The 18,586-nt window shown below is 34.8% G+C and overlaps 1 protein-coding gene across 1 annotated transcript in view; it reads left to right on the forward strand.

Moving 5' to 3' along the window:
- The window catches only part of CNBD1 (cyclic nucleotide binding domain containing 1), a gene marked incomplete at its 5' end in the record, with an annotated part of 117,141 nt that overhangs the window by 78,964 nt on the left and 19,591 nt on the right, over positions 1-18,586 (forward strand). The window contains 3 exons of the mRNA XM_039363105.1: positions 5,290-5,399; positions 7,227-7,377; positions 15,475-15,542. Of these exons, the coding sequence (XP_039219039.1) occupies positions 5,290-5,399; positions 7,227-7,377; positions 15,475-15,542 (329 nt within the window). The remainder of the gene's footprint in view (positions 1-5,289; positions 5,400-7,226; positions 7,378-15,474; positions 15,543-18,586) is intronic.

Raw genomic sequence — 18,586 nt, forward strand, 5'->3', positions numbered from 1 at the left:
ACTACTAACAAAACCTACTTCCAAAGCACTGTGTGTAATATATGTGAAAATGACCTTGAAGGGTAATGGGAAGAGATGCTATCTAGAAAACAATCAGATAAGAGAAGTGGAAACCTCCAGTAGCTTAACTGTTGGGAAAAAAATATATAGAAATGACCTGCCATAATGGATCAGAAAGTTAAAACTGATGGTGGGAGATTTGTACCTTCAGACTTGCAAGATTCCATTAATGTAGCCTTATAATGTAGAATTAGCTCATCCAGCTCATGTTTCTTCTGGTTTACCTGGGAAGATTAACAGTATCATATGGTAATCATAAAAGCATGGAACTTGAAGTGAATTGACTCTATTCATTCTTGTTACAATTAATGCTGAAAATGGTAGTCTCTTGGAAAATAAAGCCTGGAGCCATATTGGGCTTTGATGATGATAACTTTTGCTAGGACAAGCTGATATGAAATTAGGAAATTAGGAAGAAAACTCAAGGCTCACAATGACTGATGTAGCATCTCAAACTATTAAATTACCCTGGTATGATTTGCTGTGTTAATTTTATTCCCGCAAAATAAATAGACATGTGAAGTTTTTCCCACCAAAAAATGAGCCAGCTTATTTAAAATTGAGTCAAATAGTATATGCTGATCGCTATTGTTACCATAAATTATTTTGAAAAGTTCTCAAAAGTCTAGTGAGTTACTTTTGTGTGGGGGTTGGAGTGAGGATTGCATTTCATTTCAATAGATTGTGGTAATTTAGAATGTAGTATGATGTTTTGGTTAGAAAAATTAGCTATTATTTTTGTAAATATTAATTCTTGTGCCCTTTATATTGCTACAGATTTTCTTTTCATTCATGCCTTTTTTAAATATTCTACAATGCCATTGTATTTCATTAATGGTTGCAATGAAAATTTCCTACACACAATGAACAGAATACATTGTAATATAGAGCACAGTAACAATATTTGCAACATATTTCATAAAGAAAATGAATAATTTTCTTTCGTAATAGTTTTCATGTGGCTCTCCTCAAAATATAATATTTTCATTAAGACAAGGCTCAGTGATTTTTATTTGTTTTATTTATTGACTTAACTGCCTTACAAGAAATACTGTCTACAATAATATGGCATATACAGGGGACTGAATGTAAAATTGTATTTAAATAAATTCTCAGTAGTTTTTTATTTTAATTTTAAAATATCTATAAAGACAATTCAAATAACATCCAGAGAAGCTTCTGGAAAATGTAATTGATTAAGCTGATTGTTGAATATCTGACTCATCAAGTCTGAATTGTAAAAACTCAGCTTTGAATATCTGTAAAATGCTGTAGATTTTTAAAAACAAAACTTATCTGCTCATTGATGCATTTCTCTGCACTATATGTTCTTTTGGTACACAATTAAACATGGTACTTGGTTCTCCTCCTCCCTCTTCACCATGAAAATCTTCAGTCTTTTCATCAAGACTGCTTTTGGGAACAGATTGTCATGCGGAAAATCTATATATTTTCTAAGAATTGACCATGATGGCACATAATCAGTCAGTCAGTCAGTCAGTCAGTCAGTCAGTCAGTCAGTCAGTCAGGTTGTATGAAAACATGCAACTGAAGCTAAGACTTAGGAAATCTTGACAAAGCAAATCATAATATCAGATCTTGCAAAGTAGATATAATGCAACTACTAACGGTTAGGGACTTTAATTTTTTTTTGGGGGGGGGGTCCTACGAGATGTATCTTTCCTGCCACGGGGCTTGCCTTATAGAATATTCTTCCTCCAAAATTTAGATTGGCCCCATCCTTTTTGCTAAACCTGCCTATGTTCTCAGGCTCCTTGGGCCTCTCAGGCAAATGAAGACTTGTACAGATGGCTCCACTGATGAGATGGCCATTTTTATCCTCTCTTGCCTAGAGTTTGCATTTCTAGCTTTTATGAGGTTTCTTAATATGGATTATACATTTTATATTTTTGTTTTATTTGTTGTCTTATCTGATTGTTGTTCACCTTCCAGAAATAGGTAGCCATATATTTTGGTTAGTAAATAAACAAACAAATGACTTTTGAGCCTAGTCCCCACCTGATAATCTTCTACATTATCAGAATTCGTATTATACAAATACTCCTGAGCTACATTAATAACCTGATAATCACAAAGGAACCTTTGTATTATATCTGAATGGTCTCCTGTGAGCTTACTGAAGGCCAATAGCCAAAGTCAGTTTTGATCATGCTGCCTCCTAGTTACCACCAAAAACCTTAGGTCTTCTAGAGCTTCTTGCATTCAAAGAAATCGACAGAGATCATCACCACCACCACTACCATCACTACCATCATCATCATCATAAATCATCATCATCATGTATGACTCCAGCACACCTTGACACTGAGAGAAGGCAATAGTAGGAACACTCCCTTGGTTCTTAGCCTTAACTATATTACAGTACTGCTCAGTACTGTAATATAGTGGATATTTTCCACAGATAGTGGATATTTTTCTGTTTGTGCAGAATGCTGTTTTGATGTTGTGTTCAAAACAGCATTCTGCACAAACAGAAAAATATCCACTATCCTTAGAAACGCCAAAGATAAAATTGAATTAGAAAATCAAGGAGTATACGAAATCCCATGCACCACTTGTCCCACCGCATACATCGGACAAACCAACAGAAGAATAAGTGCACGCATTGAAGAACATAAGAACTCAGTCAAAAAAGAGGAACCAACATCTTCCCTGGTCCAACACCTAAAGCCACAGGACATGAAATACCGGAACCATTGCCAAAAGTGAACATTTTAATAACAGAATAATCAGAGAAGCCATCGAGATAGAAAAACGCCCACACAGCATGAACAAGCGAGATGATACCTCCCGCCTACCATCCATTTGGAAACCCGCCCTTATTGACAAACGACTCCCTAACACAAAAAATGATACCAGACCCACACTCACAAAAACCACACAGGATGTCACCACCACACAGCCATGCAAAAAACAAACCCAAAGCCACACCGATGATGAGGCACGACCACAAACCAGAAGCCAGACCACAGCTGCATCATTAGCCACTTTAAACCCCTCCAATCCATACATGGAGCAAACTGACACCCTCCATGAAGAGAAAGCACGACCACGAACGCGAAGCCAAAAAATAGCAAGGCAGCCCAAAATCTCAAACCCCTCTGCAACTCAGACTAACCTGAGCACAACCAAACAGAACACTCCCCCAGCCAATCAGAGCACAGCCAAGCCCCTAACCATTCAGAACACACCTCCACCCAATCAGAACATAGCCAAGCTCCCACCCAATCAGTTCATACCCCCACTGGCAGTTAAAAGGAAGAAACAGCTAAGACCACACATTGCTGCTCACAGCACGAAGCTGAAAACACCAGCCTGAAGATGACGAATGGGACTTCGTCGAAACGTCGCCAAGACACTTCCAATTTTACGCGGGAGAAAACCTGAACAACCAAAGACCTACATACAAACACCCGCGAAAACCTCAGAAAACATATATATACACACACACACACACACACACACACAGTATACTGGAACTAGTGACAGATAATTCTTTTGTTGTCAAATGAAAGATAGATCTTTCCCAGTCCCCATTCCCCTTTCCAATTCTGCTTCAATGTAAAAGAGAATAAATAATAGCTGAAAAATATGATTTTGGTTAAACTCAATAACACACAGCAAACACACTGTTCTTTGTATAATTATCAGATGGGAAGAATGTGTTCCTCAAAATGTTTATTACTAAAGAGTAACATCAACATTTGAATGCATTATACTATTATATGAAAGTCATGGTGTTATTTCAATATAGAATCCCTGCATGAAGTTATTTCTTACAAAAAGAAATCTATTAGAGCCTCAATGTCACCTTAGCATTTACAGTATTGTCAGTGTTTTATTGTCAGTTGCTAAAAAATACGTGTTAAATAATGAGTGGTTTTTAGTTCCTAGCCATTTTGCATCAATGAAAAGTCACAAAGGAGCATATAACAGCAACAGTACATTTGGAAAGCATCTGCATTTATTATTGCTATTTTTTTCCAGCCATGGAAAAACGTTAGGTGCCAACTCAAGCTGAGCAATCCAGCTGGTATAGAAAAATCAGATTCATGGCTTCTCTGACTTCAATAGAGCTTTGCTCTTATATGTGTACATCAAATAAAAGTCTACAATGACTTTACACTACTCCTGTTCCATGGAGCCCGTGTTCCTCACAGCTGTTCAGTCTGTCTAATGTTCTATGGCTTCTTCCCCTTAGTTTCCATGTAGACCTCTGTAATGAACAGTATAGTGCTTGTCTCCCTGTTTTCATTATAGGAAATGTATGATTTATTTCACACAATAATTTCATTAAATCATTTTTGTGTCAAAAAGCAATCCTTTCCTCCTACTTGATTTAGCCACGGTTATACAAAGAGCAAAGGACAAAGTGGAGTGTTTTGATTTTGGCCTGGCCCTGAAACCAGAAACCACTTTTCCTTCCAGAAGATTTATTCTGGAGAATTTTAAGGCCTACTCTTGGTACTACCAAATCAGCTTGGTTCAGAGGAGATAATAATATTTCAGTCTTTCTCAAATGTTCTGCCCCTGGAATGAAACATTAGTTGTTATTAAATATAATCAAACAATAAGAAACACATTTAACTGGCAAAACAGAATAAAAGGCAATAGCAGGGAGAGAGATACATGAGCAACAGGCAAGAATTTACATTACCTATATTACATTAATTATATACAGTGACTATATTTATCTGTATGAAAAGGCACAGAACTTTCTAGAACCACTGGTAATAAAAATCTGGCTATTTTGCATGGGCAGCCCTGAGTGATTCTCTCCTCTGTGCTGTACCACTAAAGCAACAATTTCATAAATGGGAAAGATATATCCAACACTAAATACCAAACGTGTATGCTAAGTAACTGTATATAGAATGCATTCCAGACATACTGAAGAATTTGCAGTATGTTCCTATCAATAGTATAGAAATGGAGGAAATAACAGTAGTCTAGGACTAGGGGCAATTTTATACACTTCACCCTTATTTCACTTTGGAAGTATTCACATCATTCCATATGCACATGTTATCATGAGCTTGGAAACATAATACATTCTGTCTGTTCCATTCACTTGTTTCAAATTATGGAGTGGCAAACCTCACCACACACACAGGAGAGAGAGAGAGAGAGAGAGAGAGAGAGAGAGAGAGAGAGAGAGAGAGAGAGAGATGCATACAGAGAAGTTATTTATTGTTATTATTGTTGCAGTGTTTATGAAAGAAGGTGAAATAAGCAAATATGTAGGATTCATTAAGACTGGACACTGCAATGCTTACCGAATAATTCCAGCTCTTGTAAAGCGATCTTTGGGAAAAATGGTAAGAGCAAATATTTTCTTCTAGGAAATTTTTCTTTTGACCAGATTGGATTAAGGAAATTATGAATAAGCTTTTCAGTAGGGAGCTTTTTATGAATAAGAAAATGTGAGGGTATTGTGAAATTATGAATTGAACAGTATAGGTGTTACATATTTAAAAATGAAAATCTTAAAGAAGAAACAACTAACACCTTGCTGAAATAGTAATTTGTATAAACCAAGTTCAATATAGCTCTGAGTGATACAGATCTCTCACACATGGACATTTAGCATTATGAAAAAACATTTTTAGAATACTGCTTAAAAGCATGAAACTACATTTCACTGCCTCTGATGAAAAATATTCAGAAACAAGGTGCTAATGTAGTCGTGATGTTACTTCTCACAGAATAAAGCCCAGATATATAATATTATTATTTTGCTGAGAGAATAAAAATTGTACTACCAGTTGTGCCTGGTGATCTATCTAAATCCATTAGATAGATATTTTAATATGTTCTTTGACTTTATCTATCTAATGGATTTTTGGATCACTGTCTGGTGATTATGTGAACATTAGACTGTGCTAAACATATGGAGCTCAAGCTTTACCTTACTAAGCACAATACAATCAGCTTGGTTTATCATTATCTGTAAAATAAATTGTGCATCTCTCAAAAATCTATTCAATCCAGACCTTGCCTTCCAGTATTTCAGAATTAAGGTGCTTAATCAAGGACAGAGAGAAGGGAGGTGCATACAGTTTCCCAATTCTCAGCAATAGTTTAGTTCAAGCTCTGATATATTTATATGTGCCAAGGAAAAAAGCTTGAATTCTTCAATATGAAGAGAATACTGCATGGACTGTAACTGTATGGATAAAAATGAACAAGATAGAAGTCTTTAATTCTCCTTGCTCATTTTTCCATTCTGATATCATTTCAAATTTTGGCAGCTGCCAAAAAAGCCAATGCAGTCCTAGGCTGCATTAATACAGGGATAGAATCAAGATCACATCAAGTGTTAGTACCACTTTATAATGCCTTGGTAAAACAACACTTGGAATATTGCATCCAGTTTGGTCACCACAACCAAAAATGATGTCAAGACTCTAGAAAAGAGTGCAGAGAAGAGCACAAAGAGAGAGGATGAGGAAACTGGAGACTAAAACATATGAAGAATGTTTGCAAGAATTGGGTATGTCTAATGAAAAGAAGGACTGGGGATGACATGATAGCAGTGTTCCAAGATCTAAAGAGCTACCAGAAAGAAGAGGGGGGTCAACCTATTCTCTAAAATACCTGAAGGAAGGACAGAAGCAATAGATGGAAACTAATCAAGGAGAGAACCTGAGGAGAAATTTTCTGACAGTGAGCACAATTAATCAATGGAACAACTGCCTTGAGAAGTTGTAAGGGTTCTAACACTGGTAGTTTTAAAGAAAATATTGGACAACCATCTGTCTAAAATTTTATAGGATTTCTTGATTGAGCAGGAAGTTTGACCAGAAGACCTCTAAGGTCCGTTCCAACTCTATTATTCTGTTGATTTTTAGGCTTGCACATAAATCAAAATTGGATGTCTACACATACAAGTAGGCATATATCTGTGTATGATTTTAGAGAAGGCAATAAACTCATGCTCCTAATCACAACCTTTCATGTTCTGAATGTAACTTGGATTTTATTGAGGTACATATGAAATACCATTAATCTGAACATTGTAATGGTAGATTGTGTCTGCAGTTTACATGCATATTTTGTAAATGATCCCTAACCATCTTCCAAATCCTTTCCATTCTTAGACATGAGCCAACAAAAAAATTACTTGGGTTTATATTTTTAAACAGGTTAAGCAAATGAGACCAGTTTTCATTGGCCAGTTATATCAAAACCAATCCTTTGGAGAAACAAGTGTTCTTCTTCAGACACCATCTACGTGTACACTGAAAGCAGCAACTCCTGTTGAACTGGGAGTTATTAATGCTACAGATGTGCTTGGTAAATATCATCCTTTTCCTTTCCCTTTCCATACCTCTTCCCACCCGCCCACCCCTCCCCTCTGCACCCCTTCCCTTCCTTTCCCTTCCCTTCTCTTCCCCATAGAAGTTTGGTTGACCTAAAAAAACTACAATGCATCCCTAATTTTGCCATATTTTACCAAGTCCTATCAAATGGTTTCCTAGAATTGAAATATGATATAATAATAATAATAATAATAATAATAATAATAATAATAATAATAATAATAAAGTTGGAAGGGACCTTGGAAGTCATTGAGTCCAATCTCCTGCTCAGGCAGGAAACCCTACACCATTTCAGACAAATACGCCACTATCAAACTATGAAGCAGGTAAAGAGAAATTAGATATGATGGAAACTGGCCTGACATAATGTTCTCCTGACAAACACAACTTGTTTCCTAGATGCATTTCCTATTCTTGTGCAATATTTTTTAGATGCTTACAGTCTGTTTGAAATGTATGTTAATATTTGCATGGAGTGGCATCCTGAAATGGGACTGTTCTACAGGAATACAAATTTGACAGTGCGCTAATATCTAGGCATGATAAAAAAAAGCATACTCTGTGCGTGTAGTTATAGGAGGGCTCATCTCCTTGCTTTACTACAATTAAAAAACCACCTTTGGTGAATTGTTCTGTTGAGATAGCTGCATGTTGATAGAAATTCTAAGGCTCAGATGTTTTTTAACATTAAATAAACATTTAGGTGAAGATTTCATGTGTAAAACTGTTCTAATTGAAAGTCGGAGAAAACCATATTACAACATAAAGGAGACAAGTACTCTTCAGTGTATTTAAATATTACTTCAAAATGGTCCCATGGTCTGGTGCTGAAATACTTGTTAAGATTAATTGTAAGTCATATAAAACACAATATGAGAGGCACCTATCACTCCGTTCCCACCACCTACTATGCTGGAAAATTTTCCAGTGAAAGAGAATCATAACATGGGTTTTGCAAGAACTTCAGAAATTGTTTTTGCAACATGTGGGCATGGATACGAAACACTTCTTTTTGGAGCCATCAGTATCTTTTTTCAGCTTTGCATAGCTGTTTTGGAAACTTATCATGATTATCTTTCCGTTGCTGTGTAAGCACAGGTATTTTAATGAAGTGGATATGTTTGCTCACACATGAGAAGCATTTGGGAGAAGCTTTCAAAGCAGCTCCATATATCTGGAAAAAAGATGATTTGAAACGAAGCATTTTGTGTGTGATTCTCTCTGTGTTAGGCATCTCGTCTGAATCATTTACTAGGCCCGAATAATGTCTTATTCCCAACAGATATATTTTTTGTTTGCATGAACCACTATGTTTGTAGAGAACATTTCTTTTTCTCTTGAACTCATTTAATCTTGTTACATTATAATAATATATATTATTGTACATTTCATTTTATACCTGAACCTGATTTTCTCTGATATAGTCTCAATAGTGAAGACAGAAATAGAGTTATTGGTAGAGTACATATTGTTCATGTGGGAGATCCAAGATTGAATTAGGATTATTTAACCCTTGAGGTCATCCCTAGAGTTACATCAAAGTAAAGTAATATTCCATCCAACATGCTGCCAATAGTAGCACTGTTTATCACAAATGATGATGCCATTGCAGATGTACAATTTTACATCCTTTTCCACATTGCAGCAATTATTCTTCTACCATCTTTTACTCATCTGAGCTCAATATTATTTGACCTTTCACAATTATAATGGGCTAGGTGCAGCATTATTAAATGTCTGGTATCAATGCTTATAGTAAGTAGAGAGCTGTTAACAGCATTCAGTTAGATCAAATAACATTTGGTAGATAATTTTCTGATACTTGATCTGACAGTCATTCTCCAAACAAGCACCAATGTATGAGGTGACTTTTTGAGACCCTAAGAAGTTTGGGACAGAATAAACAATTATCTTCTCATTGTATGTTAATATAATTTTTCTCAAATGTTTTTGTCCATTGAAGTTAGGGATCATAAACAATAATGAGATTATTGAAATAACTCTTGGGGTTGTGTTTTAACATATGAATGTAAATGCCTTCAAAGAAAAGGATAAGATTTTATCTTATTATTTGAATGCACCCATTTCTTGAAGAAGGAACAGGAGAAGTTTTGACCATTAATTTAAACAAATGTTTCTCAAATTTGGCAATTTTAAGATTTATGGACTTCAACTCCCAGAATTTCCATAGCTGTAATACTGATTGGAGCCTTCTTATTGGAAATATTGAAAAATTAAACCACAATTAACTGTATACAAAATACATACTCTACTACTAAGCAATGGTAGTAGTAGAGCAATGGTGGAATATGTCTCCTCTATTGTGAACAGTGATTTTTGAACTGCCACTTATATCAGTTCTCTAGGGCATAATCAAAAGATTAGAAAATCTGCCTTTGCCATGCATTCTAAATCCATGCATCTTCTGCATTCAAAAATGCAACTCATAAGGCTATTAAAGTAATGTCAGTTGGTTTTAAGTAGTTGTTTTATAATCCTTGTAATCAGAGGTGCTTTGAGCCTTGCAATAATAACATTTTATATCATTTGAGTTGCTTGTTAATCTTGGGGGTCTTGGATAAAATTGAGTGCAGATGATTACGTTCTCCTCTTAATTTCATTTACTGATTGAACTGGAAGCAGTTTTCTTCAGCTATTTTCTTAAACTATTCTTGTAAGCAGATTTAGTTCCAAGGTTGCTCTTTAGGTATAGCTGTTTTGATAAATCTCTGAACTCTCCCATGAGGGCAGCTAACATGAGTTTCTCAACCATGGAGGAATATATGAAAGCCCATGTTCAAAGCAATGCAAAACCAAGCCAAGCCAACTCTTCTTTGAACATAAATAGCAACTGTTAACTTTATGTCCCTTTCTTGTTTCAAGAATACTGAAACTTTCACTTCAAAATCCTTCAAATTTCCAGAAAAATTCTGGAAAGACTTGTGCAGAAACCCTAACACTTTAAAACTATTTCATTATTATTAAGGATAGATCTGTATCTATCATTCTTCTAAGTCTAATGTCGTTGCCTTAGTTATAAATCTATGAGATAATTCACAAAGAAGAAATTAATAAAATTAGTCTAACATTTATTACATTTCTTAAAATATGTAAAATTCAAAGTAAATATTGTCAATTATTCCTGGAAAGGAAGAAAGAAGCATACTCTTCTGAAATTGGAATTTTCTCTGCATCATTTCATTTAGATGGTGCAATCCTTCTTTTTCCTGCATGGAAATTCCATTTCAATTTCTTTTCCAACAAATGGTGGAAAAATAATAACGTAAAAGACTTTTATGGAAACATCAAAACTCCACAGGACTCAGATGGAGGATGACTTGAGAAACACATGTATGATTAGATGATGCCAAGAAATAGCTTTAGGGTTCCTCAGTAATGTTTTTCTCAGTGCAATTTATCCTGGAAATGGTCTATTTCCCCATTTCTGCTGTATCAATGTACACTATTCAGGAATGTCCATTTGAAAATGTCATGCATTTCTGCCTAGGTATGTTTAGCAGGAAAGAAAGTCCACAATGGAGAAGAAATTTTCTTTGATGTTGGAAGAACACTTTGCTTGGGAGCTTACATTGGCAGAGATCTTCTCAGTGTAGTTTTGTTTTCTTACCCATCTGTAAAAAAAGGAGTAAATTGGCCCACCAGCATTTCAAAGACTGTCTTTCCAAGAAGTGTTCCTCTTATTCTACTTTTCTTTATCCCTGATGTCACACAGATGTATTTTTAAAACATGAAAAAAGGGTGGCTAGGATGCAGATGGTAAGGTTCAAATCAATTAAAGCTCAACAAGGGTTTCCATGGAATTTTCTTCTGTAAATCACCATACATAAGAATTTGACTAGTGACTGAGTGACAGTGATTAATCCAAGCCTCACTGAAGGAACATCTTTGAGTAGAAATGTTACAGTGATGTTATTTTTCTTAGTTATCAAGTACATATTTTGCTGCTGACCTGCACATTGACTCCTAACAAAATGAAACCTTCAAAACTGTTTTTGCAACTGAGAAGTTGAGTAACTGCTGTTGTTACAGGAAATAAATTTAAATGAAGAGGGAAAATCAGGAAATCTTATTTTAAAAGTTGACTATATAAATGGGAAATGACATAACTATGGATCCATATGATGGATGAAGCTGGCAAATAGATTTATTTTAAAGAACAACTGTGAAATAATATATGTACTCAGATGGCTTTTTCACAATAAGGCTCCTGTTTTTTTTTAGATAGTAGAAATGATTCTAGAAAAAGACAAAACTCCTAAATAGCTGTTCCCTATGAAATAAGATGTTCTTTCTGTAAAAAAAATTACCAAGCTATCTAACATAAAACTGTGTCTGACAATTTCTAGAATATATACTATATATATTTTCCATTTAACTGTACATATTACAGTTAGCAGAAAAAATATCTGGAAAACTTCCATTATACGAAGGATTGCACCTTCAGTATGTTTTATTATAGGCTGCTTTCAGTTTCCATTAAATTCAAAAGTGTTTATAGAAACACTGTTCATTAGACCTAACCTAACCTAACCCTAACCCTAACCCTAACCCTAACCCAAACCAAACCAAACCAAACCAAACCAAACCAAACTAATGTAACCACAAACAGCTGTTTTTATAAGCAGTTAACAAAAATATATCAAAAAACTCAGCACATTTATAGGAGATGAATATGGAGAAAGCAAGGTTTTAAGTAATTGCTCATTTAAGAAGAAATTTTGCTTTCAATGCTGTTGCCATAGCATCAATACATTGATTTGTAGTTGCTAATGCAGCAAACTGAGGTTGATGAAGGAAGCCAAATTGGGAGGAAAGGGTGAACAATGAGATATCAAAGATTTTATGCAGGCATAACAGTTTATTTAGATGTTCTGTTTCCATATTGCATAGATACTTAATAAGATGAAAATAATAAATGGCTAAGGCAAATTATCAAAACTCTTAGCTCTTTTCCTTTTTTATTTTCCAGCTTGTAGGCACTGATTTTTAGGGCCAAATTCTAACAAAGGTTTTGCCATATAGCACAGTTGTCAATGGTCAGTAAAGACTTATTTAGTTTATTAAATACCTCCTGAAAACAGGACTTTGAGAGAAGGAGTTTTGTCTGGAATTGAGAAAAAAAAATATGGCAGAATCTTGATCTGCGGGCCCTATGCTGCAAACAAACATATTGTATTCTTTCCTTCTCTTTTTCCTTCTCTTTTGAATTCTGTTCTTCAAAGCTGGTGACTTTTCTAAGAGCAGGGTGGATTTGCTACCAATTTACCATTTAACAAATGCAAGAGATACAACATAATGACAGCAGTCTGTATAGTTAGAGTCTGGCAGTGCTATTTATATGCAAGGAAAAATACACAGTGGTTGGATTCAGCCAGTTCACACCAGTTCGGCAGAACCAGCAGCTAATTTTTTTCCTCCAGGCCCAGAATGGACCTCTGGAAGCGGCATCCACACAGAGAACCGGTTGTTCACATTTTTGAATCCCACCACTGATTAAACATACCAGAAAAAAGAACAGGATTCAGTCATCTAGTTGAGCAAGTTAACCATAGTAATGATTAGAATAATTGTACAGCAACTACAAGGAAGAGAAGCAGCCCAAAATTCGAGCATTTGGTTGCTTTTTGCCCAAGAGTTCTATGTGAGACAGCAGAGAATTCCAAGCCTATTAGATTTTACTCACACTTTATGGGAAAAACCTCTCTGGTAGAACCCACTCCTGAAGCATTACATTTTTGCATCACTCCATTTGCTGCTAATTCTAGGAATTAGATGGTAGGTTATAAACTATAGCATTATGCTGAATAATAAAACTATGTACCATTTAGTCATCACTATCCTGTAACCCATGATGGTTCTAAATGAAATATAAGATTTTTCTTGGTCAGTGTTGAAGAAATATCTAACTATAGCTGTTTGTATGTGGAATGGAAAGGGGATTCATTTCAGACAGTATAATGTCTTGGGCCAATAATGCTGTACATATACGCAACATGGCAACATAGTTATTGTCCAGTCTCTTCTTAAAGACCTCCAGTGATGAAGCATCCACAACATCCGATGGCAAGCTGTTCCACTGCTTAATTGTCCTCACTGTTAGGAAGTTTCTCCTTAATTCCAGGTTGCTTCTTTCCTTGATCACTTTCCATCCATTGTTTCTTGTCCTGCCTTGTGAAATTGCAATGCATATTTTATCATTTACTTTATATTTTGATTGCATTATTTCTGTGATGAAATCAGGAAAAAAGAACACATGATACAAATAACATTCATTGAAAAAAATATTATTTGTCTTTCAAATGCAGGACTATTAAAATATTTGTGTCAGAATGATATAAGCTATGTAAATAAGTAGAGAATAACAACACGTGATGATAATGAAACAAGAATGCTTTTTCGGTATATCAAAAATGTTACATATTTACCTAATTTGTATGTACATTTTTATAGGTCCTTCAGTTCTTGGAGATGCCTATGGGGTATTTATGGACTGTCATCGAGGTGTGGAGCTATGTGGTTGTCATGATAAAAAAATGTTGCATTTACAATTCATCAATATATGAAATAACTTTAGCTGATCTTCAGCATTTTTGTTTTAGAAACCTAAGTAGACAAGAGTGATTCAAAATAGTAATAATAAATAATATAGATAGGAACAAAGACTAAAGAAAAGTCAGATTAGAAATTGGAAGAAATTTCAATTTCCAGAGGATTAAGAGACAGAATAACTTCCAGAACTGATACAAAAGTCAGAATAACAGTATGTTTTTAGCTTAAATAGGTTTAGAGACAGAACATATACTGTAAGTGTTGTAATAGTGGTTAAGGTATCAGACTAGAAACCAAGATTCTTGTTCTGCTTTAAGCTTGAAACTATCTTAGGTCAGACCCTTTCTCAACCCAAAGTAGCAGGAATGGCAAATCATTACCAAAAACCTTGTCAAAAAAACCCTGCAGGGACTTGCCCAGGCAGTCACCAGGAGTCAACATTGACTCAATTACACACACATACACACATGCAAACAAACAGGGTGAAATCTAATAATGCTGATGCCTTGCATGTATAAGAGCCGAGGTGGCGCAGCAGTTAGAGTGCAGTACTGCAGGCCACTTTAGCTGACTGTGTTCAGCAGGTCAGCAGTTCAAATCTCACCGGCTCAAGGTTGACTCAGCCTTCCATCCTTCCGGGGTAGGTAAAATGAGGACCCAGATTGTTGGGGGCAATGTAAATATATATATATATATATATATACATATATATATATATATATATATATATATATATATATATATATATATATATTTACATTGCTTACTGGTGTACACCGCTTAGAGAGTGCTTGCACTTAAAGCGGTATATAAGTCTCATAAATAAATAAATAAACCTGGTAATTGGGCTGGCAGATCTGGGCTATTGTTAGCTAGACTTTTGCAGGTAAAATGTGGTCACCACACTTGGGATTTAAAAAGAAGTTTAAGAGGTGATCCAGATCCTAGCAATGGGGCCTTTTGATTTTAATAACATTGGACTTCCTTCAAGAGCCCAAACATGGTTGTATTTTATTTTATCCTCTCAAGAAACTTTTTAAAGTAGGCCAGACTGGAATAAAATTATAAGAATTAAACAAACCTCACACTCACTGGCGCCAATGATTTTATCTAGTCTAGGAATGAAATATCCGAAAACAAGCAACCAAGCTTAGATACTACCAAGGACTCCACAGTTCAGCCTTACATATTGTCTCTTCTATTGCAAAACTTTTGTTAAATTAACTGTTTAATTTTTTTTCAATATAGAACCAAATGCAAGCTTAAAGAAATGTTTTTAACATAAAATTGAGAAATGTCCTGTTTCAGTGTATAAGGCAAAACATAAAGAGAACAAAATAAAAGTGAAATTCCATCCAGAACAATTCTAATGATACCCCTGCTGTTAATATTTATTTTACTTCAGTAGCCATATCATTTTGACAATACTCGGTTCTATTTCTCCCTCCTGCTTTATTACAAAATAAAATTGATTCTTTGTTCTCCTTTCTTTGCATTGCAGCTTTGGATCCAGTGATACAGATGCTCCTTCTACAAATAGTACAACCATCATTTGAAAATATCACTTTTGTAAGTAAGATACATTTGCAATTTAACAAGAAAGGTAAACAATGCCACACTCCAGAAACACTAGGAAAATATGTGGATAATTGTTACAATGTCCAAGCTTTTTTTAAAAAAAATATTTAAACATGTAAAAGACCACCCAACATAGCATACAATAAAAACAGTCATGAAATACAATTTCAACCATGAAAGAATAATCAAATATACAGGAAGCACCAGGCGCTATAGTACAAGGTTTGAAGTAAACCTCAAACATGTTAGAAGGTTACCAGATTCACTTTTCCAAAGATGCTTTTGGAAAATTGATATAGCGTGTAATTGATATAGTAATAGTGAAATGATTCTCCAAATCCCAATCCTTAAGTAAGTTACGTAGCCAAAACAATACAGGTAAAAAAGAGAAACTTTGATGGATTTCAGTAGGGCTTCCAGATCTAAGCTGCAAGACTTCAGGATACTATCAGAAAGCAGCAACATTTCTGAGTTTGTTTACCTTTATGCTGCTATATTGTGGTCATCTGGAGTTTTGAATCCCAAATGTGGTAGTACTAATTCCAAGGTTTAAAGAACTACATAGAAACTTTAGGATGAAAATATGTGGAAGTGAATCCAGCTAGAACCTGAGGACATTAACTTAGTTTGAAAAAGAGAGAGAGGCAAAGAAAAAAAGTGATAAACAGTAAAATTGCACGGCAAACTGGAAGTAACCAAAAAGAAAAAGGCAGGCATGGTGGAGGGAGCCTGGAATATTTCCACAAAGTGCCAATGGAATAACATAGCAGACTAGCCAAGAAAGGAAGAAGGACCAGTGAAAAGGTGCAAGAATAAAAAGGTTGAATTCAATTCAAGAAAATATAACAATGTTTGGGAATATATGATTAAGAAAAGGCCAAGAAGATGGGAGTTCTGGTGCTGATTTATGTATAAAACTATGCTGGGATGGGTAGATTTAGTGTTTTCTTTTCCAATTGACACTATTAAGTGACAGAATAGTAATATAATATATAATAAGGAGCATCAAATTAAGCTGAATAGTGAAAGTTTTATACCAAGCAAGAGATGTTACGATACTGCTCTGCCCAGCACATACTGTAGAAAACATCAAATTGGGAAAAAATTGCATATTTTATCAGGGATTATGCTCCATAGCCTGATATGGAGGATTTTAAAGAGGAAGTGAAATGAATGAATGGATCATGAAACAATCAAAACAGCTTGTCATGACAACTTCATTATTCTTTCAAGAACACAAATACAGTACCTCTGGATATCAATTAAATACTTGAATCAATTGAAGCAACAAACAGGATTTCTCTGGGTATCTGAAAAGGTCATTGTGGAAACAGAAAACTGGTCTAGGTAGACTTTAAATCTAATCCAGCAAAGGTTCTGTTCTTAAATAAAAAGCTTTTCTTCTGAAAAAAAGAAAAGAAATTTAAACCCTAAACTAATACAAAATAAAGAAAATATAACAATGTTTGGGGATGTATAACTAAGAAAAGGCCAAGAAGGGGGCGTTATGGTGCTGATTTATGTATAAAACTATGCTGGCATGGGAAAATTAGTAGATTTTACTGCATAATTTTGCTGCAGAAACTAAAATGTTTTAAGCTGCATTTTATTTAAGCCACCACAACTTCCATGCCATCAAATATTCATATTCTACTTAAATACTGTATAATTCAATAAAATGTAATGCTTTTGTAATTAAGCAAACAGTTTTTATTTATCATAGTATTTATCATTCTAAACAAGCTTGTATTTGTAGTCTATGTGTTGTGTTTTGCATTCTGGTATTTTGAATGCCTAAAAAATACTCAGCAATACTCTGGAATTGAAATTGATGAACCCGTTTTTCAACATATTGAAGAACTGTGATGAATTCAAGACATTCAGCTGCTGTGTGTAGGATGTGTTTTGGACTTGTCAAATTATGAAGCAGGGTGGAGGATATTTTATTTGGCTTTATGTGAATCTTGACATATCCCAGACTGTAAGAGTGATATATTCTTAAAATTGTGTACACATTTAAAATTGTTGAGGAAAATAAACATACTGACTCCATTTATTAGTGAACTGAGATCATCAAGTATCTGTTAGTTTAGAGGACAAAAAATGAGAACATTTTATTATATCATAGCAGTTTTCATTTACTCAAAGATTATGTGGAAATGTAGAAAATATCCACTTTTGAGTTAAAAGAAAAATACAATTAAAATTCTCTTCTAAAACAATAACTTTATAGGCATTCTTCATTTTGAAAGAACATTAATTCAGGGGCAAGTATTGTAAACTTCTCTAGATATCTTGAACTATAACTGCCAATGAGGCTAGCCAGATGGTCAATGGACATAGTTTGTAAAACAGTTACCCAAAACATCTGGAGAAGTGCAAAAATGTTTAGTTTGAATCCATACTTTAGTCAAGGATATATCAACCCAGTTTCTACAACAATTTACAGATTGAAATTTATTTATTTATTTATTTAATTTTATGACCACCAATCTCAACAAGTGACTCTGGATGGTAAAAAAAATTAAAATGAAGTAAAAACAATTGCAATAATACAAACTAAAAAAAACCCAGAAGCAGAGAAAATATATTCCATAATTATCAATATAACTATGAAATGGGTCCCTGAATACATTTGGAGCCTTAGACCCTAGACAGAACCTAAATAGTCTTTAGGGATTTACAAATGGCAAGCATGGTGAGGGCTATCCTGATCTCCAGAGGAAGAATGTTCCATAGTGGGGCTCAACGGCAGAGAAGATACATCTTCTAGGTCCTACCAACTTAGCTGACATGATATGAAGCATGCCCATCCTGCATAACCAGATCAGATAGATAGAAACAATTAAGGAGAGATGGTCCCTAAGTAACCCATTCAAAGCCAGAAAGAGCTTTAAAAATGACAAACAGCACCTGAATTACATCCAGAAGCACCTTGGCAACCAATGCAACTCACAGAGTACTTGTGTTACATGTGCCAAATAGCCAGTATTTAAAATCATCAAATATCTTTAGAAGGCTATTTAAATGTAGAA

The sequence above is a fragment of the Crotalus tigris genome, unplaced genomic scaffold, assembly GCF_016545835.1.
Source record: "Crotalus tigris isolate CLP2741 ecotype Arizona unplaced genomic scaffold, ASM1654583v1 scf7180000019533.121983, whole genome shotgun sequence".
NCBI lineage: Eukaryota > Metazoa > Chordata > Lepidosauria > Squamata > Viperidae > Crotalus > Crotalus tigris.